The 27259-nt window shown below is 43.9% G+C and overlaps 1 protein-coding gene across 1 annotated transcript in view; it reads left to right on the top strand.

Moving 5' to 3' along the window:
- Positions 1 to 10894: 10894 nt before the first annotated feature.
- SMARCC1 (SWI/SNF related BAF chromatin remodeling complex subunit C1) overlaps positions 10895 to 27259 on the top strand; it is a gene marked incomplete at both ends in the record, with an annotated part of 94834 nt that continues 78469 nt past the window's right edge. The window contains 3 exons of the mRNA XM_081996732.1: positions 10895 to 11167; positions 19039 to 19158; positions 24609 to 24694. Coding sequence (XP_081852858.1) covers positions 10895 to 11167; positions 19039 to 19158; positions 24609 to 24694 — 479 coding nt within the window. The remainder of the gene's footprint in view (positions 11168 to 19038; positions 19159 to 24608; positions 24695 to 27259) is intronic.

The raw sequence follows: 27259 nt of genomic DNA, 5'->3' as shown, positions 1-27259 counted from the left end.
CCTGTTTTACATTTGTTCTCCAATGCTGATGTTTGTTCTGCTCTGCTCCCCAGGGAGGGTTTGGTGACCTTATGGAGGTAGCAACATCACCAACCAGTCTTAAGTCAGTCTGACTTCACCTTGGTTTTCTGTTCCCGGTTTAACAGGCTCACTGTTTGAAGGGAGCAGGCAGCCTGGAGGAACATCCAGTCACAGCTTTCCTGTTTCCAGTCCTCGGGCACATAAATACGGTTCTTTGCACCACCCACCGTCCTTGTACCCACAGACTCCTCCAGCCCCTTCTTCCAGCCAGATCCCTTTCACTGGCAGCTCAGCATTGGTGAGTTGAAACAAAAGCTGTGGCAAATGAATCTGAAAAGGGGGAATAGCCTTAGAAGGGAGCTGGGGGCTACCTTTCTCACTGAGCATTGCCATGGGGCTGCAGACCCACTGGGAGTTCAGTTGGGTTGTTACTGCTAACGAACTGCTGGGAAATGCAGTTTGGATGTTGGTGTTAAACAGTAACAGCTACTTGTTTCATTTTTCCTGGGGCAGCGCTTGGCTGGCGAGGTGCCTGCTGTACTGCTTCTCCAGCCAGACAGGTTGGTTTCAAATTCAGTACTGACAATACTGATTTTTTTTTTTTTTTGTAAGCAAATAGCTATGTACACATAATGTTACAGCATTATTTGGCTGCAAATTAATAGTAGAGATTTGATTGCTATGGACTTCCCCACATGAAGCAGGAACATCAGCCAAGAGACTATCTTTAACATTTTCTTGTTTTTCTAGAAGTAGCAGGGGATTAAAAAATACATCCCACAACAACCACATCTCTAGGAAGGCATTGAGTAACTCCTGGTTCTCCAAATACATTGAACAAAGGAGACCTTGAAGGACGGGGGCTCAGACTTGCTATCCTTACCGCTATTCCCATCCTCTTTTTGCTTATACGCAAACTGTTAGGTCCAGTTGACAGAAACAGGTCTTTCCCAGAGCTGAAGCTCTTAGGTGACTGTTTTGTGCTTCATGTCTGTCTCATGGAGGTCGACACAGTACTTGTGGCTCTTCACTGGACTCTTGCAGAAAGGAGTAGGGGGCTCCTCTGTGGAGCCTGCAGCCCCTGTTACACCCGTTTCACTTGTATCAGCTACTAATTTTCTGATTTTATGGCTCCCACATTGTTAGTACTTTCTTTGCAAGTGTGGTTCTCCCCCTCTGATGCACAGATTTAACAGTCCAACTTTGAGCTGGCTGCTTCTTTGGTAAGCTGCTCTTTTGAGTACAGTCTTTACTTCCTGATCAGATTTTTAAGGATGCTTTTGGGTAGTCCTGTGTCTATTAAGGTTTTTAAATAATATTACATCAGTAATAAACCAGAGCTAACCTTGTGTCCTCAGAGAACTTTAATTTGTCGTTGGCCTCTACCTAGAAACAAAAGGATGTTTGTTTGAGAAAGGAACAAAAGAACTGAGGTGACTTGGAGACTAAAGGGAACACTTCTCTTCTGGATTGCTCTGCAGGGAACCACAGTATATGGACCTCTTAATAAACAGATCAAAATGCATCTCAACACTACTTAGGGGTCTTTTCATCCCATTGTTCCTAGGACATTTTTCCAGAGCCTCACTCCTCAATTTGGAAATACTCTGACTTCCAGCCGGAGTGCTGTCATGTTCTCATTTGTTGTCTCAACAGCAGTATCCTCCACCTCACGAAGGTGGTGTTCTTCCATGGGTTTATTTGCTTTACATTTTCCTTTTCAGCCCTTATTTTGCAAGGCGAAACAAGTACAGCTCCTTTAGTCCAATGAAATGACAGGTTTTTATTTCTTGAATCATCATAGCCTTTTTCTTTGCCTGTTTGAATTATTTTTTTGCTACATGATGACCTAAATATATACAAAGTTAAGTGAAAACCCACCCACTAAGGTAGGTAAGTATTATCCTGCTTCGTATAGGAATAAACCAAACCACAGAGGTTGTATGACATGACCAAAATATCATTGAACTCCAGTGACAGGGGAAAGAACCCTCTGCACTTGCTGTTACGGAGAAGTTGCGTTCTGTGGTGTATTCAAATATGCTTTTGTTCCATGGGGTTTTCTCTTCATCCTGTGTTTCAGCAGTCCTCAAAAAGAAGGAAAGCAGAATGTTCCTATGACATCGACAACATTGTGATCCCCATGTCAATGGCAGCTGCCACTCGAGTGGAGAAACCGCAGTACAAAGAGATTGTAGTACCAAGGTATCTACAGACCCGGCCTTATTGATCCTCTCTCCTTGGGTGACAGGAGAAAATGGCTTTAGTTGCGCACAATGAGAGCATTTCCCCTTACTGACAAAGGAAATTATTCCTAATGGATGAAAACAGAAAGTATTTCATGCAAAAAAGGTGTTCGTATTGCCTGGATATAAATGTTAGTACCAAATGTGTTTTTCCTTGAAGTGATCTCTAGCTTGTGTTGCCCCTTGCAGCTGGAGGATAGTAGAGCTTGAGGAGCTGGAGCCTTTCAGTCAAGCAGACTCTGAGGTAAGGAAACAGTTTTGTCAGTTTGTCTCAAATGTTTGTAGCCACTCTGAGTACGTGCCACAAATGGCACGTCAGTAGCTCTGGAGTCAGTCTTTACCAGTTACTAAATTCTGCCAGCCCAGTAAGCAGCTGCTGTACGAAATGCTGTTCAGTTGCATCTGAAGCCAGTGAAAGGCCAGCAGGATGAGGCCTGCGGTGGCATGTCAGCTGTGGGTCACTGCTGCTAGCTGCAGGCAGAACAAACCCCTTCATTGTGCATGACTTAATGCCCTAGGCAGCTGTTTATATGGTGCATCCAACAGCCTGCATCTGGCTGCCGACAATTCAGGCTGACAAACAAGTTCCCAATTCAGTGCATAATGAAAAGTATGAAAATGAGGTAGTGATACAAAGTGCGTGTGCTGGTTCCCAGATGGTTTGAGTGGGTTGGATATTGCTTACCTGAATTTTCAGAACAGTAGGCTTGGCCTGCAGGCAAGATCTCATGCTCTAAGTATTCAGACAAAACTTCCCTTCCTAGTTGGAGGATACTTCTGATGAGACGTATTCCAGTCATCACTCCAAATGTGAAGATCTTGAACGAGCCTGCTGGGACTCCTGGGCAGCAGCTACTTCCCGTAAGCAAGGAAGCAGGTACTGTTCTTGCTAGCAGACACAGAAGGTGGCTTCTTTTGAAGTTTTCTTCTGAACTTTAAATTGTACGGAGATCTTGATTCAAGGCGTTCCTTTGAAATGAAGAAATCATTTTGGTCATATAGTTTGTCTATTACATAATAGAAGCAAAACTGATTAAAATAGGGCATAATCAGCAGAATAGTAACACAGCATGTCAGTCCTGTTAAAAATTAGCTTCATACTAAGCTCAGGTTCTTGTGTTGAGAGCTTTGTGCTAACTGTAGTACTTCATACTTTTTCCAAACACTTTTCCTCTGGCCTACTTCAGAACTTACTGCTATGGAGATTGTTTTCAGTTCATTTTGTGTACCTCCCTTACCTTTTTACCTGTTGCTGGGACAAAGAACAATCTGTTCTGTGTCCAGAGGCACACGCATTCTGTTTGCATGGGTAGAAGCTGAATTCTCTGCCTTTCCTTCAGTGGGGCAGTAGTAGGACTGTCTCTGCTTTCATTACCTTTTGGGAGTTTCATATTTTTGAGATCCCTGCCTCTATCAGAGGTAAAATTCAGATGTTTTTGCAACTTGTTGAGCAGTAGAGTGAGGAGAGGGACTGACAAGTTGTATCGTTAGTAATCCATACTTCTGGAAGAAGGCCAGAATAGTGCAGTCACACCAAGGAAGAATGTTGGTGGACCTCCAGGTAACTTTAGCCATAGCAGTTTTATCTCTAATAGCTGGTGTGTTTTTCTGTTGTGTCTTACTTCTTTTCACAAGGTTTTATTCTCTCTTAATGCTTAATTGTTCCCTTCATGCTCAGGATAGCTGAAATGGACAGTGATTGCCCAAGAAGCCATGAGATGCTCTTTGAAGAGATGATAGGAGAGAAAGGGCTATTTAGTTAAAGCACTAATTGAGCAATATGATCTCATCTTATTGTACAGAGGGGATAAAGCTTACATTTTTCGATGTACAGTGATCTTATTTTTGTTTGGGTTTCTTGCTGTACATAACTGACCGTGGTCCAAATACTGTTTTGCTTTAGGTCCTCCAACAAAGCAGATGGCCGATGGGCTGGGCAGCCTCAGCCAGCATCTCCAGTTACTGGATTTAATTGCCTTAATGGTCTGTATGGGCACTCTTCCACTGGCTTGCACAGCCCTGAGACTTGGAATGGTTTGCAATCCCTCTCCATACACAGTAGGACCAGAACGGTGCTGTCTTGCAGTGAAGGTGCCAGATCTTCCCTGGAAATGCTCAATGAAGCAGTACAGGTGAGGTTATGCTGTAACAAATGTCAGCTGGCTCCAGACTGTGTGTTCTTTTAAAGTGAACTTTCTGAAAGCTGCATGAATCTTCATACCGCTCAGAAGATAGTTCAGCTTGAGTGTCTGCTGAGACTTGGGCTGGCTAACAGTGAGATAAATTATTCTTCTTCATATCATAGTTTAAATAATTCTAAAACAATATTGACCCAGAGTTTGAGATTACTCCCAGTAGGCGAGACTGAGTCACGTATATGACAGTGAATAGTTTCAGGCAGTTGCACACATCATGGGATGTTTTTTGGCGGAAGGAGTTAACTTTAAGGATTAAATTCTGAAACTACCACAGGAATTGAACTTCCTCTCATTCTTGGGGATGGTCTTACGAAGTCTTACAAGCACAGTCTTGCGCTTCATACCAGATCTGTCCTTGCTTTGGGCTCAAGTCTGCTGTGTTTGCTTTGGAAGCCTTTTCAGATAATGAGACTCTGAAAAATAAGGAATGTCATGGAGATGGCAAGGCAGTAGTCTTGGTACCAACAGAGCTGAACTGGTGATCCTGGGAATGTTGTGAATAGAGCACTGTGTTCATTGCTCTTAAAACTTGGCTTTGCTTTGGCATCCTGACAAACTCGGAGCTAGCTTTCTAAACTGAATCTGCTGGTGTTTCAGCAGATGGGGGGACAGGGAGGAGATGGGTATTGTAGAGTTCTTGGAGTACTTGATTCTAGGGTTTTCATTTCAGCAACTTCTCCCTTCGCTTCACAGAACGTACAGCCTTGGGAGCCTCGCACGTTTCCGCTTTCAGATTCTGCATACCAAGGTCTTCTCCAGCACTCCAACGAAGATAGCTGTGACCAGGCTGACTTTCAGCCCTGGGTCTCTAGCAATAAGCAGGGCATCAGGCCTACCTTTGGAGACGCTGTTGTACCCCGCTTCACCGAGATGCAGTTTTCAGATACACACCTGCAAACAGATGGCAATAAAAGCATGGAGGAGTTCATGGTCCAGCACTGCAGCCCAGCAAAGCTTGTCAACAATGATTAACCTGAGCTGTGGTGTCTATGAAGTGTTAGCTACCCATGCTGCAGTGTCAAAAGGCTGTCTGCTCTACTGGTGCAGCGGAGCACCAGCAGTGTGTAGCACTGCTGTGGGTCAGACCTTGCTTCAGCAGCAGATGAGATTTCTGGATGAGGAGGGGTCTAGGCACCTGATGGAGCTATGGTGCCAGACCTCCAAGGGATAGTGCTTTTTAGAAAGACCAATTTCAGCTCAGGTCTGCAAAAAAAGGTTCAGCTGCCTTGTCACAGGAAGGTGAGGTGTTGCTACAGAGAGAAGAAAGGAGATTTGAGTAAAAGGAGTTCCAACAGTGGAAAGAAAACAGCATTGTTCAGTCTCCATCTTTACAAAAGTGCCTACCAGGTGGCTATTGTGTTCTTTAGTGGCTAGAAGCAGGTTTCAGGGTGGTGCTTGCTCACCCTGGGATCCATTTCCAAATGCCTCAGAGGTCTGAGGAAGTCTTGTTGTGAGTTTGATATAAACCAAAGACCTGATGAGGAAGAGGGAAGGAGAAAGCTGCATGATATGTACTCTAAAATGCAGCTTTGAAAAATTAGTCTCTTAAGTACATAAAAATCAGGTTCCCCTTGCCCTGCATAATTGAAGTTTTGTATCAGCTTCCTTCACAGAAACTGCAGGTCCAGTTCATCACACACACTTGTCTTGCGATATCCTTGCTGTAACAGAATTGATGAGTTACAATTCTCTGCCTTCTTGCATCATTTCTGAATTGCCTTCTCTCCTTGGAGTGAAGACATGGTCTCAGGGATGTTGGCAACGAGGCACTGAAAAGCCATCCAGCTGAGAGAAATGTGTAAAAGGGTTCTCCAGCTGCTGGCTGTTTCTAGGTGAGAGGCGTGGTGAGCTGCTTTCAGGGAATGAGCTTCAAACTTGATCAATCTGATACTTTCCGGTGGGACATGTATCAAAACTAATACTGCTATTAAGAATAACTTGAATCTGTATTAAGGTTACCCAGAACCATGTTCCAGCTTAACTAAAACTTCTTGCTTAAAATAATTGTCTTGAGCAAAAGGTGTTTATTTACGTTCTAGAGCCAAAAAAAATGAAGTTCTTATTACTAGTTCATTATGGAATATACTCACTTTGCTGCCTTTCAAAATGATCTCTGAAGTTTAGATTTCTGGATGTTTGGCTGTTTTTATCATTCTCTATCTCCAGAAGCATCCTTTCTTGTAGGTATTTATTTTGCGGTTGGAGTGTTCGTGGGCAGGGGGAACACTTGCAGCCTGTAGTAAGGCCAGGGATGTTTTTCTATGGGGATTGTGGTTTTGCTGAAGAGGTTTTTGTCTCTCTATTTGATTGTATTTTAATAAAGTGGCAGTAAAATGCCCAAGTGTTGCCTAGTTACATTCTGTGAAGTACATTGCATGATTCAGTGATGAGGCTGCTGTTCACCACTGCAGTGGTGCTCTGTTGCACTGCCTGCAGCTGGAAGTAATCGATCTTGTTTGTACCAAAATGTGTACAGATGGAGTGGAATTGTGGCTAGTTCAGAAAGAAAACAAAAAGCTGCAGAGTTCAAGGACGCATGACCGCACCTGGGTGTGGGTTTCTGTTACTGGTTGTGTGGACCAAGGACTGTGGTGCTACTTCAAGTTGGTTTGAAAAATTGGGAAATTGGAGAAGCCCCCACCTTCACCATTCTTACTTTTCTGGAGTTGAATGTAGGAACAAATCATAGAAATGCACTCAATTTTTTGTACTAAAATTTGTTGACTTGTGTAATAGCATACAGATTTTTTGCCTGTCTTTTTGAATGTTTGTATTTTGAATGGTTAAATTCACAAAAAAAAAAATTAGTAGAAGCTCAGTCAAAGCTAAATCTTTTAAAAAGAAGAAATTTCGGGGAGAATTGTTTCATAATGATTCATTCCATTGAACTAGATGCAATTACAAAAAGAGAAATAACTTCTGAATGTACCCAGCAGTGAAGACGTGGTGCAGATTTGTTCATTATATTTCAAACTACTTGCTTTTTGAAGCCGTAATGAGCACTGCCTGAGTCAGTTTTCTTGTGGGCTGGCTCTGCAAGGTAGAGCCTCACATGTGTCCCTGTACCTCTTCTCCTAGGCTGCATCCTGCAGGATTGCTGCATGTTTGTGCTTCTAAATCTCCTTGAGGAGACATTAGTAGCACCAGCTCTGTTCATCTAGCTCAGGCACTACCCACTGCTGTGCCTTTCTCTAAGGCTGCCTTAAGGTTACATACAAAACCCTCAGCCTTTCCTGATCAGATGCTTCATCGGGGCATGTGCTGTTCTACCACCACTGAAGCTAATCCAGCTGTTCCACTGCTGTGGAGCTACACAAGGGCTAAAACTGCCTGTAGGGTAATTATGTATGTTGGCACCCAGTTTACTCCCTAATTGCATCTCTCCACTGAACTTGAGCTCTCCACGCAAACTGTGAGCTTCAGCTCACAAATCATCTGCTCATATTCTGAACTCTCCCTTTGCCTCCTACGGTGTCTGTGCACTCAACTGTGTCCTAAAACAAGCTCATCAAGTCCTTGTTGGCCATCACCTAGTCTTGACGTGCAGATGATCTTCCTCTTCCTTTGTGTGGCCAATTGTTATGCCATTGCTGGCATTAACAGCATTCCTGGAATGCCCTTGTGGTGTCTGACTAGGAAGGATGTGCTCCTGGAGCACAGACTACTCGCTCAGCTGTATGGGCAATCACAGCATTTGTGTTGTGTGCCAAACCTGACCAAAGGGGACCAGCAGGTCCAACATTTGCAAGGTTTGGGAACAAGGGGAATATGACGGAGTAAGTTGTTTAAGAAGCTAGGCTAAAGCCAGATCTTCCTCTCTCTGAGACCCAGATCATCTAAATCAGAGTTGTGAGTTACCCTACAGTCTCAAAAGACACCTTGGGTGAGGATAAGAGGGGGCGCTCTATATCTGGAAGAAAGAAAAAGGGCAGGTGATGTGAGGTGCCTAGCTATAGGGCCAGAGCCAGTCCTTCAAATCTCATGGTTCTTACATGGCGCACCAAATGTCTCGGTTCCAACCAGATGAAATCTTTGATTTTGTGTTTTTCCCCTTCAAGGTACAGATCGATCAGACTCCACTCTACCTCAGAGAGTTAGCCCCAACAGCAGAAAACGATGGTTACGAGGGAGACAGACCAAGATCATCATTTGTGATATAACTGAAATACAAATGTTTTCCTTAGTCTCCACAGTCATGAAAATCAGCATCTGCGTTCACTTTGTCTTCTGGGAGCTTTTGCAAAACACTGGTGCGTGTGGTGTTCACTGAGGTATGACCTCCTCCTCTGTTCCGCTCCTGCCTGCCTTCTGTCTGCAATTCCTCCCCCTCTCCCTTCCTTTTCTACACTTCCTCGCTGGGATTCTGATATGTGAGGGCCATGACTGCAATCATGACTTCAAGAATTTCTGCTCTCTAAGTTTTTCTGCTTCTGTGCTGCAGCTCGTACACCTGGAGCTGCACAAACACACATTTCTGCAGGTGATGTCAGGAACCTGACCCACAGCAAGCTGTAGTTCAGGTGGCTCATTGATAAACCACATGCTTGATCTGCCCATAACCCATCTAAAGAATTGCTCCCAATTCTGGTATTTTCACTTTTGTTTCAGGTAAGTACACGGTCCAGACTTTTGGAAGAGCTGCCCTTTCTAGCTGAGGTGCAATTGTGAATTACAACTCAGCTACCTGTATGCTTAGCACTCTCCCCCTTCTTTTCACATTGTCATTTTCAGTACTTGCCATCGTGGAGATGACACTCTTCAAACCTTGAAAATTGAGGCTCCATTTCCCTGCCTTCCACTTTTTTTTTTACCCCAAAATATTACTTGCTAGATGTCATTCCTTTTCTTCTGTGTAAAGCTTTAGTCACTGTAGGAACAATGCGTGCAGCCACACTGCTCAAGGATGGTTTCCCTGGCACTGGTACTAGTGCTCCACCACCCCCTGTGGTGTCCGATGAGAGAACAAACAGCCTGGGCTGGTGTCTGAAGCCTGTGAGCTGTTTGCTCATCTCACTTCTGCTTAGCAACTTGAGAATTGTCTGCCTGATAGCCAAGGGGTCAGCTGTCTTCAGAAATTCAGAACGGAAAAAAATGTGTGTGGTTGCACATCCTTGCAGCCATACTTGAGGATGAAGCTGTCCTCTTATTCTTTATGGAAGTCTCATGTTTCGCTGCCTGCTGTCCTGAAGATGGAGGAGCAAATATAAAAGGCTACACAGGTCTCCACTGTGCCTCTTTCCACAGCAGGGAAAAAAAAGCTATTTCCTATATATCTGAGCAACCTGATCTGGTTGAAGATGTCGCTGCTCATTGCAGGGAGGTTGGACTAGATGACTTTTAAAGGTCCCTTCCCACCCAAACTATTCTGTGATATGAGGCATTCTAATGCCCAAAAGGTGGTATCACAGATTTCAATCTGCCACCCCCTAGCACAGAGTGCCAGAATGCTTTGAACGGAAAAGATTTTTTTCCACCCTACATAGCCAACTCCTCTCCACCAGTATAACCTGTGTGAGATTTAAAAGGAGTTCTGGATCAGATCAGATTTGCAGCTTCCACAGCCCAGAGCTACCAGGAGCACCCCCCCACCCCCCAACTTGGTCCTGTGTGAGGTCAGCGACGGCTGAACCACGGAGGAACAAGCAGAGGTGACGAAAGCTGCACTAGCACTAGAGAGCACGCATGTAAACAAAGTTAAAAAAGCACCCGAACTCATCAGCGCACCCCTCGTGCGGCAATACAGCAGCGGGATTTGACAAGTCGCCACAAGGCGAGCTGGACATGGATGGGACTGCTGCGACCAGCCAGCGTGTGAGGAGAGGGTGAGACCTCTCGGGATGCCCGAGCATCCCTCTGATGTCAAGGTGTCCACCCGGTATCAAGGGCACCGACGGCGTTGTTCCGGGCCCGGAGCGCACCGCCAGCGCTCCCCAGCCGGCATCAAGGGCACCGACGGCGTTGTTCCGGGCCCGGAGCGCACCGCCAGCGCTCCCCAGCCCGGGTCTCTCGGCGGCAGCCTCTGAGGCGAAACCGCGCTACCGGCCAGCTCGAGGCGGGGGGAGCCAGCGCGCATGTGCCGAGGCTGGGCGGAGGGGGCGGGGCCGGCGCCGGAGGGAGCCCGTTTGTAGTCCCAGCGCATGCGCGGGAAGCAGACACCCCCCCCGCCCACCCGCGCAGGAAAAGGGCCGCTCGCGCATGCGCCAAGATGGCGGCGGGGCTGCGTGGGGGAGGGGCGGTGGCGCGCGGGCGCTGAGGGCGGCGGCGCGCGGACGCCAGCGCCGCCGGGAGGGGCGGGGGGGGGCCCTGCACCGGGGGGAGTTGGAGCGCACTGGGCTGGCGCGCGCGCGCGGCGGCGGAGCGGGGGGGGGAGCGTGAGCGGAGCGGGTTCCCGAGCATGCCCGAGAGGGCGGGGCGTCCGCCGCTCGACGCATGCGCGGCGTCAGGCGGGTGGGAGGTGCAGGGCCGCGGTGGCGGCGCTCGGCGAGGCTAACAATGGCAGCGGCGGTGGCGGCGGGCGGCGGCGGCACGGGGCCTGGAGCCGCGGCGGCGGCGGCCGTGGCGGTGAGCGGCGGCCCCGGGTTGGCGGCGCTGTCGGTGGCGCGGCGGAAGGACGGCGGCCCCACGGGGAAGTTCTGGGAGAGCCCGGAGACGGTGTCGCAGCTGGACTCGGTCCGCGTCTGGCTGGGGAAGCACTACAAGAAGGTGCGGCCCGGCGGGGGCGTGGGGCGGCGGGGCCGGCCGGGCGGCCCGAATAAAGGCCTCCGCGGCGGCGGGGCGAGCGCCCGGCTGGGGCGGGGGAGGGGGGGCGGCGGTTTAACGGTCCCTTCCCGCGGGGGAGTTCACCGGCGGGGCCCCGGGGCTGTGGGGCGGAGCGGGGGGGGAGGCCCGGCACCGCCGCCAGCCTTTGTCAGCCGCGGCCTCGCCGCCGCGCCCGGCCCTCCTGCTGCGGCCGGGGGGGCCTGTCGTGCGCCCCGCGCCCCCGGCGGGCCGGGCCGCGCTCCCTCGGCGACGCGGCGCCCCGCGTCCGTGCGTACACCGAGGCGAGCCGCCGCGGTAACTTTCTTGTGCGGGCAAGTCCCGGCTCGGCTTGCCAGGATTTTATTACGGGTTTCACTTAAACCGCACCCCTGAACTGTCGGTGTGTTTAAAAAAAGGCAGGGGAATTAAAAAAAGCTGTTCGTGCTGTTCAGAACCGCGTTTCGGCGAATCTGGGACGTGTTACAAGCTCTGCGTGTTGCTTGTACTTGGGGCCAGTTCAGTCTTTGAGGGTGCCATTGCTCGCTGTGTGTTGCCCTTGTCCTCTTCCTCTTTCATACGGTTTGCTATGTTGTCCGTTTCTTTGCTTGCTTTTCAAGTGTTGTTCCTGTGTGATGATTTTGTAACTTTTTTTCAATACTTAAGCCTCGAAAAATTACCTGAAGTGACCCTTCCAGAAGACAAATAGATCTGCCTAGACAGCGTTGTAGCAATCCTGGGAAGAACATTAGGTGGGGCAGAGCGATGTCAGGGGGAGATGCTGGACAACCTAAAGGTGCCTTAGTCTCCATATTTCCCTGAGGTTTGCAGGCCGTCCCTCCATTCTTCTGTAGGTCTGGTGTCAGTAACCTACCCACAGGTTTGCCCGACGCTCTGCGGGTGCCATTGCTTGGGTTATTTGCGTGGCAGTGCTCTGAAATATGTTTGATCTGATCTGGGTTAGAAACCAGAAGACATTCTGAGGTGTGTTTTACCGGTCCTTCCACATGACTTGTTCCAGCACAGCCGCATACAGTCGAATCCACGCAGTGGGGTGGAGGTCATCGTTGGAGCGAGCAGCTTAAGTTATTAACATTGATAACGATAGACTTTTGTGTTACAGTTGCTTCAGTTTTTCTTTGTTTTGGTTGTGCTTCTCTGCTGTTTCTAGACTACTGGGGAGGAGCGTTCTTTCATTTCATTTTCATAACTGAATACCCACCAGAACACAATAAAGTTTTGAAATAACTTTGAATTGGCACCTGCCATTTTGCAGAAGAGCAAGTCATGTTATTAAAAGCGTTAACAGCTATTGTCCCTTGCTGTTGTGAATCAAAACTACCTAGACAGGCTAGTTCTCATCTTACTAGCCAGGCAGGGCCTTTTATCTGTAGTTTGGGAATGGGAGCTTTCATTTTGTATGCCAAAACAGAACTCCTTTAGTATAATTGGTTTATGCTTATCGGTATTACTGATTATAAAGATTAGATGCTTATATTTACTACTTAAACTCTGGAAGCTAATTAGAATTGGGCTAAGACGAAATCTTCACTGGGCAAGTGAATTTCAGAATATGTGTAAAGTACTTTTTAAAAATTGAAAATTATTTTTGTTTTGGGAAACAAGGAAACTGATACATACTACTAGCATTTAAAGGCGTATCCTTAGTACTCTAAATGTCAGTGTTAATTCCTTTTTGATACGCAGTAAATGGACTCTAGTTCATCTTACGTTATTTTTCTTTGTGCAGTGGATACTTCATTATTAATTTTATTTCCTGTAGTTCAGGTGGCAGCTTTGCTGTATATGTGCATGACTTCCTTCAGAAAAGTACATGGTGATCATAGTTGGCTTTGGTCCAGTTTGTGCTCTTAAAAAAGGATACATGTGGATGTTGGCAGTGGTGAAGCCGTCAGCTGTAGTAGGTGGTGTGTCCAGCTCTGGGGACGTTGGGAACCAGCCGGAGAGAATCACGAGAGCAGGAGCGAGTTTGGTCAAGGATCCAGAAGTCACAGTGGGCAAGGAGAGAGTTAGAGAATTGCAATTATAAAACTTCTCATTCTTCTCTCTAGATTAGACAAGTCAAAATGTCTGAGAGTTCTCTGTGTCTCTAGAATATAAGTAAAAAAATGAGAGATTTAAATACTGTTTGGAAGACTTGCACTGGATATTGGAAAACTCTTATTAACGGGGAGGAGCGGGCTGCCTAGGCAGGTCTCTGTCAGATCTTTTGATGATAAATTCTGTTGGGCAGCGATGTGGGGTTTGTAACCCTGCGTTGCTGTAACGTGCTCTTTCCTGACACAAACGTTTCCGGGCCCATTTCTTCTTGGCTAAGGTGCTGGCAGTGAGGAAGGCCCTTCCCTGGACGTGCAGAAAGACGGTGTGCGTTGGGAGCTTGTGTTGAGAAGGCTCAAGTGGTTGGGTAAAGGATGCCTGTAAAGATGGAAGGAACCCTGGGGAGGGACTGTTAGTGACAACAAACTTAATGACAGAAAACAACATTGATTGTTCCAAACTTCCTCCCGCTCCCTATTTCTGTGTATGATGTATGGCCGTCATTTTGCGTGATTTCTCTGCATTGAGAGCTGCAGGAGGTCCCACGCTTCTTCCCAGGCCTTGGACCAGAGTACAGATGTTTGAGCCTTTCTTCCCTCTGAGTTGGAAACGGGTTTGTGCTGTGGTTTCTAAGGCCTGGGGGATCTGACAGGCTTTCATAGCGTTTGGGTAGACTAATGCTGGTGACATCAAGCTGTCCACTGTAAGTAGAAATTTCTAGTTCAAAAGTAAACTGGGCAATTCACCTTTTATTGTACTAATGCTCAGTGATCTCTAGTACTATATGTTGTTTAGGTAGTTCCTTTGACATTAAGGAACAAATTACTCTTATTAAAATGGCTTTTCATAAAATAGAGTTCTCTCTTGCATTTAAAATATCTTCCTGAGATAGTTTGGGATGGGGTGTTTTGCATATGTATTATGAAGGATGCAGAAACTAACCTTGGCCTTGCAGTTGTAAGTCCCTAAGGACTGTTCCCAGTGTGTTAATCATGTCCAGTTCAGTGTATCAGCCTGTCGGAGCTTGAGCCACTGGGAGGCTCTGAAAGCTGTGCCCTGCCCCTCTGAGACAGAAGGCTGGAAAACTGCTGTTTTGAGGGGTGGGGAGGAGGCTGTTTTGGTTTGGTTTCTAAAGAACAAGGGGAGCGTTGCCTTCAAGGGTGAGTTACAGGAGAAGAGGGTATGGACTGTCCATATAGACACTAAACCGTACAGACTATGAGGAGGTATGGCTTGGAAGTCTGGGTGGTTTGTCGAGTATCCGGGACCCACCTGCCCTAGTTGCAAGTGTACGATAATGAGTTTTCTTTCCGCGTTAATCGAGTGCGGTGCTGTTGTAAGGTGTTGGACTGGTGCCGGTGGAACACGCTTGTTTTACCGCAGGCCGATAAGGACGGGCAGCAGCGTTGGGATCCCTTTATGCCCTTCTATTAATATGCCTCAGCCCGACAGCGAGGAGGGACGAGCCGCTTCTTGGCAGCTATTGTGAAATGGCAGTTGTTAGGGCTGAAGATGTCTGTTCAGAGACCACCTGCTTGTTCGCCGCCAGCCAGGAGCTGAGTTTAGAGGATGTGTCTGGCTCTGACTTCTTGTGCCAGTGCTAACCTTATCAAGTATTTCTTCGGTGACTGACTTTTATTTAATCTGAGGCAGGTTCTTCTCTGTTTGCAGCTCTCTTGTGTTCTTGCCTTTAAAAAAGGAACACGGGTTATAACCTAAATCAAAGTATTGCTGGCTTTCCTTTCCCTGTTATTTAGCAATCTGAGCTGAAACGTTCTTTGTTTGGGGAGGGAAGGAAAGGGGTTTGTGCATGAGGGCTACAATGCAGAGCCACAATGTGGTTATTTGAGGTCAGTAACCACATGAAAAACAGCTCTACAGCTCTGTCCTTAGGTCTGTGACAAAGGCTTTCCAGTGCAGCTGCAATGGCAAATCTTGCTGGTGAAGAGAAGTGATTTCCTCTGCTAGTGGTTACTCTCTATTCTTGAATATTTGAGTTAGACTGAAAGGCTTCAGACTATATGTGTTTTCTGCTTAAGGTTCTGTGGGTGTATTTCTAATTGACGTGGAAATGTTAGAAAAATCTTTGCTGTGTCAACGAGGCTTTGGTATTTCAGCGCTTGAACAAAATCCTCTTATGCCGAAGGTGTGTGTCTAGGAACAAGGTGTCGTTTCTCTCTTCTGGAATTCGTTCTTTAAAAACCTTTAATTGCTGCAGAATCACTTTCTGCCTTTGTCTGCTCTGGATACTAGTGGAAAACTTGCAGTTATGTTGTGACTCCAGTCCTCTGTGGTCCCCTCAACCCGCTGCATATCAATCAGGAAATTGTCTTACTGATCTTGCTGCTTTAAAGATCCATTTGTATTGCTGGATAGTGTGCATAAATGTATGAGAGGAGTCTTTTGTTTCCTTTTGAAGGTGTGGGGGTTTTTTCCCCCTTATTTTAGAGGTTTAGAGGGAACCTTAGGCAAAGAAGCGACTTTACTGTATAAACAATTTGCAAGAACAGTGGTAATGCAGAATAGAATGGGGGATTCCTAATGTTATGTTACCTACCTTTCTGATAGCTTCCAGCTGTCAGTGCCTCCTGTGGAGGTAAAAAATGGGATCTGCAGCAAAGGAATAAGTGTCTGAAAAATTTCACATGTCTAAGAATATGCTTCCCCAGGTACATTCTCATGTAAATGTTTTGTGGCTTTTTTTTTCTGAAGGAAAACATTTTTAAAAAAATATGGTAAGTCAATACAAGAGTACCACCTCTTCTGGATTCATTTTTTTGACTGAGGTTGCAGTGCTGGGTGCTGTAAGTCACCAGGTATTTATTTACAGCAGGCTGTGTTGTCTTGGTGAGCTCTTGCTTACAAGTGACAAAGAAACCCTGCTAGAAAACCCTAAACTTTGACTACTTCCTTATTGGGTTTTGTTTTCTGTTTTTGTTGGCTTGTGTGAAGAGTAAGTTCCTTCTCTGGTTATCTTTTTCATGAACTATCTTCCCATGGTTTAAGGGATCCTCAGGCTGGAAGTTGAGAGAACCTTGGGTAGAGGGTTATGCTGAAGGCAGGATGTGGTTTTGTTCCGGGTGCCCTAAAGAAGCTGTGAGTTTAAGTAGACTGTATGGGTTGAGAGGTGGATTAGTGAAATTCCAAGTTTTTGGATTGGTGACTTTTTTCTTTGTTACGTTTTAAATGGTGGCCGTAAGTGCAGAATTGCTTTAAACATCTATTTAACTGTTAGTAGGAGCCATCAGTGTTTGTTGCATTTTATGCATTTTTCAGTGCTTTATTAATTTAAAATATTGTGTTAAACTTGGTACAAGAAGCTTTGAGACTTTTAACCTGTACAAAAACCCCAAATGTAGCAGTACAGAGGCTTTTGCCCATTAAATGAATTATAATGGTTATGAGGGTTTTTCTCTGTTCTATAATGGTTATGAGGGTTTTTCTCTGTTCGGTGTTGCCAGAATGAAGGCTGTGTAGCTTCAGAGAAGATATGCAAAAGCTATTTTTCATTTTTTATCTTCCTGGAGTATGCCTCCCATGCAAAACTAAAGGTGTGCTACTGCAGTGTACTCTGTTTTACTGGGGAAAAAAAATATATCTGTTGATCTAGATAGGTATTTAGAGAAAGGGCTACAGCTAGGCAGATCGACAGTCTTACATAGCTGGACTTGAGCTGGAACCAGCGGCTTTGCTTTTTGAGCATGTTTAACATGTATGGCATGTGAATGTGTGGAAAACCAAAGCTGTCTTGGGAATAGAAATAGGATTATTTAATATGAAGTCTGGCACTTCATCCGATGCGCTTTTGTTTTCACATTTGTGCAAATGTTTTGCCTGCACCTTTTAATTTACATTTGTTTGATTGCATTATAACTGGCATAGCTGAGCTAAAAGCTCAGTTTTATTCAGACTTGAATAAGGTGGTGGTGCAAAGGTGGAACATGCAAACTGATGGGAGCTTTAGGGCTGTTGCCTGTGATACACTACATCCGTGCACATCCTGGGTATGATAGGCACTTATTTTTAAACTGTACAAAAAAACAATACAAGAAAAAGCTTTTATTAACAGCTTTAAAAATGCGCAGCACTGCATGTGTTTCGGTAATCATCCTCTTGGTTTAACAACCCTTAGGACGCTGATAAAAAGGGTTCTGGCAGATTCAGCAGTAGGGGTTTGGGTGTTATTCTGTGCCTCCCTGCTGGAGAATTTTACCACGTGTAAGAAGGGAAGAGAAGGGCACGCTCCCCGCTGAGCTGCAGCACCTGGTGAGCTAATGCAGAGGCTGGGACGGGTTTTTCAGTAACGATGCTGGATTAACTGGGGCATCTGAGTGAGTCACATGCTCCATTTTGCCATCCTGTCTAGGATCAGTAATTCCAACAAAAGATTGCTTAAACTGCTCTGGTAGATTCAGCTGCACCACGCAGAGCTTCTAGTCCAAAAATGATAGAGAAAATAGTTGCTAGCTGAGAGGAGCATGAAGGTCTAGAGGCTTTACAAAGCCTAAGAGCAGAAGTCGTCATCTTCGAATGGATTCTAACAGCCATAAAGACTGACTGCTGTTGCTGCTTCAAATCTCTGTGGTAGCTGATGTGAATTGGTAGGAGTTACTAATTGGATAAAATGCTCACAATTGCCTGCCTTTCCTGGGGGGAGGGAAGAGGACTAAGAAAAGTGCAGCTTTGGAAATTTAGCCCTCTGTTCCTTATAGGCTGATATTTCTAGATTAGGTTTTATACACAGGGAAGGACACCTGGGGTGTCTTAACAGGTGTTTGTGTCCTTAGAGTTGTGAAGATGTAAGTTCTCAGATATGTGTCTCTGCCTTTGAACAAGTGCTGAAGGAACTTGCGTCTCTTGCATCAGTCAGATGCTGTAAAATCGTAATGACAAAGTCAAATGTCTTTTTAGTATCTTTTACTATGTCGATGGCTTAGTTAGAAAAAAGCTTGGTTAGATTTGACTGCTATTTAACACCACTGCTTTAAACTTCTGAGGGTTCTGGCTCTCAAAAGAAATTTTTAAGGGGCTTTAGAAGAATCTGATTTGAGGGAAGAGAAAAGGCCTTACGGCTCGTAGTGCTACCTAGGTAATATTACTCCGTATGCTACGTGAACAAGTAATGTTTGTTCTACTCTGAGAAGTCATCTGGCATGGTGAGGAGATTACATCCAGTAAATGAATAGTGTAATATTATGGGTAACGAAAACTCAGCAGCCATGGGAGGTTTTTGTATATTCCATGCTGTGATTTCCCCTTCTACATATATGCATTTTACTAGTAGTATAACCTTGGGAAGTGCTTAGATTGTCCCAGAGCATTGCGAATGTAGCTGGCTGGATCGTTTTTAACTCTTTTTACGTGACATGCTATATAGTACTAAATGGATGCTCTTAGGATTAATGTGTAGTAGTTGATTACAGAAGGAGCTGGTAAAGTTGCTGTAGAAAGCTTTGTGTATGTGTGGACCAGAATTAGTCTGTTCCTTTATTAGGAACTACAAATCAGATTGAAGTAGTTAATCTCTATCTGTAAAACACTGCCGGCTGTGATGAACTGATGATGATTCAGAGATACGTGCTGTATTTTAAAACTAAAGCTTGAAAAATGTTTGTGCTTGGCGCTTCTCCTGTGTGCATGCACACACCCCCAGCCACACAGTGATCCTTAAATCTTAAACTGTGCTTCACAACAGATAAAGTGGTCTGGGAAATTAGTAAACTAGTCTTCATGTTTTACTATCCTCTGTCCCAAGTAAGCGTGTGGGTTTTGTCTTTCAGTATGTTCAAGCAGATGCTCCTACCAATAAAACACTGGCTGGGCTGGTGGTGCAGCTGCTGCAATTCCAGGAAGATGCCTTTGGAAAACATGTCACCAATCCTGCCTTCACAAAGCTTCCTGTGAGTATTGGGGTTAACCTGCTGCTATTACTACGGCATATGTTGTTCTTCATCCAGTAGCTCTGCTGCTGGTGATGGGAGATGCGTGCTTAGCCTGAGGCTTTTGTTGATTCACCCTCTGGAAGGGGTGAAAGAACACATTCCTTAAAAACAGATTTTTCAATGTAACACATCTTATTTCCTATACGTTTGGAAGTGATTTCCTGAATACTGTGGAAAGGTTTTGATTTCTAGTGAAATTGTATGTAGACTTGCAAACCTTTGCTTGGACTGATGCATCCTAAACTAACATGCGCATTCCAAAAAGGTTTCCATTGGGCATTTGTGTTAATTAAACTTCAAACTTGTAATGCTGTTAATGCTGAAAAAAGGCTTTACCATGTTCCTTATTAGCACATAGTTACCTAATTAGTCTGGAATACTTCTCCAGTCACTCAGAATATTGGTATACAGAAACAGTATCAATGTTTGTTGATATTTAAAGTTGCTTATTGAAAGTTCAAACTTGGCACATGTTTCGCAGTAGTATCCTAGTGATTATGTTCAGAGATCAGCCCCGTTGTGCTTGGAACCCTCTCTACCACCAAAAGAATCTTGTCCAAGTGAGTGTGAATTCTAAACAACTGATAGAGGGAAGATGGATGCAGCAAATGGTGAGGACAGAGTAACAAAGGGTTTTCAGTTGTGAAGGGCAAGGACTGCAGCGTGGTATCAAGCAGTCAGTTGGCTGATTTAGGGTAGGTTTTGTGGGCCAAAAAACTGTCATAAATGTGTATGTAAGCATTGTGGACGTGAGCAGGAAGATCTTTGCTTATCTTTGCCACAGAATGCTTACTGGGAACCTAAGGTCATGCAACCCAGGGCTCTGGGTAGATACACATACTAAGTTGGAAATATATATAACTGATTACAATATCATAAACTGAAGTTGTTTTGAAAACTGTTGAAAGTACTCCCATCATCTTTGGTCTACCACTTAGAGTACTATCTTTTTATTTTATGGTGATTTTTTTCCCCCAGACTTGTTGCTTATGTAACTTCTTTTGTGAAGACTGAATTCATGCATGTTTTCTTCAGAAGAGGGGTTTTCAAACTTACTAGGTGAATCTCTTTGGTGCTTAGGAATGCACACAGAAGCACCACAAGATGCCATTTAAGATGTAGCTCACCATCTTTTCCATTCTGATCACCTGATACCTCAGTGGTAATGACAAGCTTTAGGGACAGAGATGAACATTGTGGTGCTTTGTTTTGATATGGCAGTGTAGACCATAAAACTGTACCCATATTCAACAAGCTGATAAACCATTTGAGTGCTTCTGAGTCTTAAATCAATTTGTCTTATCTTAAAAATGGGTAATAAAGATTTCAGTGGCATTGTAGATATGTTGTTCCTGTGTTGAACTATTCTTGCTGTTTCAAAGGTCTAATCTGATCAAATTTACTCAACTTCACATCAGTTGTGTCTCTCTGCTCTCAGTTACTTCCGACAGAAGACAACTGATCAGTACATCTTCCCTTATATTGTTTTTATGACGAAATGCAATACGTACTCTTAAGACTAGGTTAGTTGTCACTTTTTTAGACAACAATTTAAGATACGAGTTCAGGCTGCAAAGGAGGCTTTGTTATTCTACCATAGTGCAGAAAGCTCCAGTTCTACAGGCCTATGACTTGGGAAGAGAGGTGGGGCGAAGGGATGTCTTAAGTGACATTGCTGATCTCCAAAAGCATATTGAAAAGCTACTGCAGGCTTCCACTGAAAAGAAACTGAATGAAGCTAAAAGGTTAAAGGCTTGTATTATCTTAGTGACTGGTCACTATTACCATGTTCCTGGGGAGGGAGGATCTGAAGTTGAAGAGGAGGAAGTCATGCTTGTGTAAAAGAAACAACCCCCAAGCCATCAAAATTTTGAGTGCCATGTACCTGCAGATGACTTCAGAAGTCCTCAACTTGTGACTACTGCTCACAACTACCATCACTAATTGCTGACATTAATAGTCCACTCCTGGCGTGATGCTGTTCTCCATTAATACACACTGCAGTGCCTCCCTTATCAGTGCAATTTTATTTGAGATTAAGTGTTGATCTTGAGAACTGCAGTTGTTGCAAAACACAGGGATGTGGCTCACCAGGAGAACTTGCTGATGAGAACGTCAAAGCAAGGTTGTTCTTCCAATTCACGTTAGAGCCTTTATATTTATTTTCCAAGTACTAGCTAGTGTACCTCACGCTCATTCTCTGAAGCGTCTGCTTTGCCATGCTGGAGCAGTCAGTGACAACGGGAAGCTGGTCTCTCCCATCAGTATTTGAGGTAAACCTCTGACCTGGACTGCATATACAGACTTGAAAGTCTACATCACTATATCTCTTGAAATAAAGTTCGAACATTTTACTTAGTGTGTTCAATATATGAAATAGACCTTGCATTTAAGAGAGGGTTTAAGCTCCTGTTCTTGGCAAAGATGCCGTACGGTACAGGGTCTGTGAATAAATCTAGAGTAAATGAAGGACTGTTACAGCTTGACTTCTGTGCATGTCTTTTCATTATTGCATTGAAATGCATATAGTCTAACCTTATTGATGCTTAAAAAAGAGAAAGATGATTAATTCTCTTAAAGGCAGTTTTGCATGTTTCAAATAAAGGCTCTATTAAGATACCAACTCTTAAGATGGCAAATTGTAAGGCCAGTTGATCTTAAGTGCCTTGTTATGATGCATTTTGGGTAAAAATGTTGAAGGGAATCTAGTTTATTGACAGCTGCATCTCTTCTACAGAACGGGTTTTATCTAATTGTTAAAAGCAATTTTCTTTTATGCTAGTAGCAACGACCACAGGGAGGGTCTTGCTAGAGTCTGCTGACGCTTTTTTAAAGTGATTTATGGCTATGAAAGAGGTTTGTATACTCTTTTTCATGGTTAAGTATTGGCTGAACGTCCTGTGTGTGGTAGTAAAATCCTAACTTGCCAGAGTCACTGCGATTACTTCTGCTGCCGAGGACTCCTGGATCGCTGAGCCCTGTGCCAGGCTGCAGGACTGCCTTCCAAAATTGCCCCGGTAATGCAGAAGGGTTTGACCTTGTCCTTGAAAGATGTAATGTGGCTACTGATGGACAGCTTGATAAGGGAGGAGCTGCAGCAAGCAGCCCCCCAACTTGAAGTAGGGGACGTTGGGTACAACGGTGGGATCAACAGTTTCCCAAAATGCAGGTGAGGCAGGCTTTGCTGTGGTGATTTCATTCAGTTGTGTGATATGTCAGGCATGTCAGCAAAAAGGGAAAGGTTGATTCTGGATGACCATACGTATGTAGGACACCTCAAGATAAGTAACGGCAACTTGCACGCTAGTGCTGCAAAAATATTCTTTACCGTGGGTCTTTACAGCAGCTAGCGTTTGCATGCATGTTTGTAAAGCAACGCTTGTATTCTCAGAGTCTTATGGCAATAAAATAATTCAGCATGTTAAAACATTTTGTTGTTGTTCAAGCTTCTGATCAGAGACTGCTCCATCTGTAGAGGACTTTAGTTTGCTAAGAATAGTACTGAACTGCATGCAGCTCGTAAACTGGCAAGTACCCGTATGGCAGCTTTGAGCTTGCTTTATTGCTTTCTGTGCACAGTAGGGCTCTAAGCAGATGGTAGACCAGGAGTGGCCCTGTTCTTGTCGAATGCTTATGAAGGTTCTTTTTTATGTTGTTCTTGGACACTGGTGTATTTGATATCTCACAGAACTGCTTTGCTTTCCATCAGCAGCTCTAGAGCCAAGGAAGGCAATGTTTTGTTTAGATCCCATGCTACTATTTTAGTTGCCTGGCTGCAGAATGAGTTTAAAATGCTTGTCAGCAATGTGAAGACTGTAATTTGTTGTTCATTCTGTTAGCAGATACTCCTGAGGTGTAATATAATGGACTTAAAGACCTATTCTAATCTAAAAAGTAAGATAGGAACTAAATCAGAAAACATTTCTAACATAGAAAAACTATGAGGAAGGCTGTTGTGTGTGCGGTGTCTCCAGCTTTGTGCTTTCTCTAGTTCCAGCAGAAGGCAGCTCGCAGAAAGCTGCTGGTAACCAGAGCCCAGCCATTAAAAACTCCCCAAATTCTGTTCTGTGAATTGTACAAGTGTTTTATGTTTACCGAGAAACACAAAATAGACCGATCTTGGTCTATAAGCTTAGCATGCATGTGAAAAGATAGGTTTCATTTCCTGTTCCAGTAAGTAGTTGGGCATCTTGTACTGAGTGGAGCAACATCAGAAGGGGTCAACTCCCGAACGCCCCTTGGCCGTTGTGCACTTCTCACAGGACTGGGAGGTGTGGGTCTGCGTTTCTGTAGGCGGGTCCTTCCTCGTTAGTGCCAGGGAATACCGGCTTCGAGGCAGAATACACGCGTCTGTTGTGGAAGCCTAGCTAGGTGATGGATCTGCTTCATTTTGTCATTTCAATTTATTGTCAGAACAACTTTCTTTAAAATACATATAAAAGGAGAGAGAGAGAGCATCACACAGCCTGTGTGTCAGTACTCAGCGAATCATGCTTAACGTACATTCTAGCGTTGCCTTTCTCTGGTCCTGGCTTTACCTGAGCTATACAGTTGTCTGCCATTTTGAGGATGACTTTGACAGTGGCTTACTTCTTCCAAGCACATACAAACATCCTGACAGGAGAGACTAGTGAAGGAGCAAAGATAATTCCAAACTAAAATTTATCAGAAAAATGTACCTTTCTGTGTAGCAAACAGTCCTGCTTCTTTAGTAACCTTTTAGGGAATGGACTTGGTGGGACTCGGAGCTTTTCAGTCTCCTCATGCTGCTGTTCGAATTTCAGTTCTTGAAGTCGGAGTACCTGTTCCTCAATATGTGACTCAGCTGTACTCTGCTAAAATTGAGAGTGAAGAAATGAGTTGGATTTAGTATTTTAGGGCAGATCTGCACAGTGAGCTTTCCAGATCTCGACAAACAACTTTTTGTTGTGGTGGAGGAAGGACGTGAACGGAGAGCTTTAGGAGCCATAGTGAATTTGGACCCTGGTTTTAGACGCTCATTTCTAATGATTTGTTTTAACCAGCTTAATACAGATGAAGAGCTGCTTAACAGACAGCTAAGATTTTACATGTAATTTACTATGAAATGGATGTTCAAAGAGTAGCTTGGATTTCTGTTTTACAGCTACGCAAGGAATTTTTTTGCAAGCTACTCACGTAAGAAAGGCATTGGAGCTTTCAGATATATCAGGTTTTTGCAAACGTGAAGAATTCTACTTAAACCAAATGCATTTAACCTTCTCAAAACATTCTTAGAGGAGAATGTAGAACTCAAAGTGATTAATCTGAAAATTAAACTATGCATTTGATAAGTTAGTTGTCTAAAACTCAGCTAACAAGCATGTATTAATTTAAAATAATTACCAAAGTCAATGTCATTGTGTTTCCACTTTTTTTTCTGGTTCTAGGCAAAGTGCTTCATGGATTTCAAAGCTGGAGGTACATTATGTCACATTCTTGGTGCTGCTTACAAATATAAGAATGAACAGGGCTGGTAAGTTTTAATTTTGATTTATACACCTTTTGCATGAAATTAAGCACATGAAATGCCTATGCAAACTACTTAAAGTTTAATACTTTCTGGAGAGTTGGGTAGGCAAGGGAGTTGGAGATGGGAAGAGGAATTTTTTTTCCTGTTTTGCTGGTGGTAGCTTTTTTTAAGACACACCCTTCTAAATTTAAAGATAAGTTGTCCAAGTTTAAGGTCTTCAGCCTGTAGGTTGGGAGTTAATTACAAGCTTGAGGCTTTTTTTTGCCATTTGTTTGCCGTATGACTGAGCAAATTAACCAGTGTCTTAGAATTGCTGTTTCCCATCTATAAGATGTAAATCTTTGTTGTATTGAGTATAGGGTTTAGTTATAATTGGGAAAACAGGAAGCGTTGCATAGATACTAATAAATGCTAAGTTTTCCATTGCTTATCAACCTTCCCAAATGGGGAATGTAAGTAGTTAGAAACACTGCTCGTGTAGCTATTGACCCTAGTACTAAAACTTTTCCTGTGACATCCCAAATGTTGTCGCCTGTGTGTTTTTCTAAGTTATAATCTTCTTTCCAAGACAGCAGTAGCATGAACTACTATATTTGAGAACACTGGAAAAAATCTGAGGATGAAAAATTGATAGATAAAAAGTAAGCAGAGATCATTCTTGTACATGAATTTAAATAGTTTGACCTGATGTTGTGCAGACCTGTAACAGCATTCCTAGAATTGACTGTGTGTGTTACCCACAAGAGCAAATTAAAAGGCAAAAAGAAAGTTGTTTTGGTATGGCTGGTTGTTTTTAGGAGTTGTTTATACTCGTATTGGCTAAATGGATATCTGAGGTGGATATATCAGAAAGCTGGTATGAGTAAACTGCTGTCAGGACTTTTTTTTCTACTCCAATATTGCCAACACCCAGGGCATGATATGTGTTTGTAGTGTTCTGTGTGGTGTATCTTTCAGAAGTGTCTTGCTACCTCTTTGCCTTAAGATAAAGGAGTGAAATGGCTCCTACTTCATGAATATTTAAACATTCCTATTTTTTCCAAAGAATCTTAGTTTTCAGTCATTGAAATTTGTCAGCAAAACTCAGATACATGATTGCCTCCTCTCTTCTCACTCTCTTGCTGATTCCTCAAAACTAGTGGGTAGTGTCTTGTGTTTGTGCATGTGGGATGTAGAGGGAAGTAATACTTGAATTTAACTCTGAAGATCAGACTTAGAGCTTGGAATGTATCCTTCACTGACTCAACCAAATAATATGTGCTGTTTTGCCTGAAATATTATATTTTTTTTAATGGTATGCATTGTCGCTCTTGCTTAACCTGTTTGTGAATGATCTGTCTTATAGGAGAAGTACCTTTCCTCGTCATAATAGGTATGTCTGAAAAATGCACTTATCCAGTGCAGCTGGACATACTGCAGTTCAAGTAGTTGTTTGCTAAAACCTGTCACAGGGTATCAGTTAAACTAAGGACAGGAAGAATTAGTACTACTATCTTACCTAAATGGGCAACTAAAAAAAGTGCAATTTCTTAATATATTGACATGTTTCTCTCAAAGTATGGGTTTCAAAAGCAGGCAGACATTTGGGGACATACAGAGCATTAAATGAATAAGTAATGCAGATTTTAGGCAACGAAATGTAAAAATTTTGTCCAAACTTCAATGTCTTAAGTATCTTTGTTTAATAGGTACTGAAGACTTTATTAAGTGTCTAGGAAAATAGGTTAGTTTGTGTTTGTTTGGCATCTATCTTCATCCACTTCCTTGAAACTATTACGATTGAGGAGCAATACAGACTATGAAGCTGTCAATGGGTGATTACTCGAGAAGTGGCTTGATCTTGGCTCTTAAAATCCTATATATCATAGGTGTAAAATACTTTATTAAACTGTGTTGTGCGGTGAACTGACAGGCTTATTAATTATTGGCCCTACTTCTAGAAGTCAGTGTAAACTCTTCAACATGCACAATGCTATTTAAAGAGGTCATTTCTTCTAAAATTGAAAGATGATTCTAATAAATATGCCAGGATATTATCTTTAACTTGTTTGCCAGGTCCTTAGTGTAAAGGGAAAAGTCCTCAATACTGCTTTAGGATAGAAGCCTAATAGTGAATATTTCTAGTGCTGCCCAACACTACAGCATATTCACGCAGCACTAGCTGTGTGGGCAACCTCTTTCTGAAAATGCTAGAGAGCCTCAAGTGAAGAAAAGCATGGTGGTCTCAGCTGAAGTGTCTTTTGTTTAATTTAGTAGTGTAATATTGATGTGATACCATCCTTGTGTGGTAATGGGTTTTGTGACTAAAAATCGATCTTGCTTTGGTTTACCTTCATTGTATATTTATAAACTTTTAAAATTGGTTTGTGTTACTGGAAACAAACAGGTGTTTAACAGAAACTGTCGTTAGATACTGGCACAGGAATAAATTCTTGCGTGTTTAGGTTGAGGTGTTAACTTAAAGCATATCAGTCACCGCATGGCAATTACGTGCATGGCTTTTTCACCGTGTGAAGGGTACAGGGTACTTCTTATTTTACAGGCTGAAAACCCTTCTGCTGGTATTGC

Source organism: Phaethon aethereus (genome assembly GCF_964289735.1).
Source record: "Phaethon aethereus genome assembly, chromosome: 2".
Classification (NCBI taxonomy): Eukaryota; Metazoa; Chordata; class Aves; order Phaethontiformes; family Phaethontidae; genus Phaethon; species Phaethon aethereus.
Note: the sequence above shows the minus strand (reverse complement) of the source record. Positions and strands in the feature narration are given on the sequence as shown.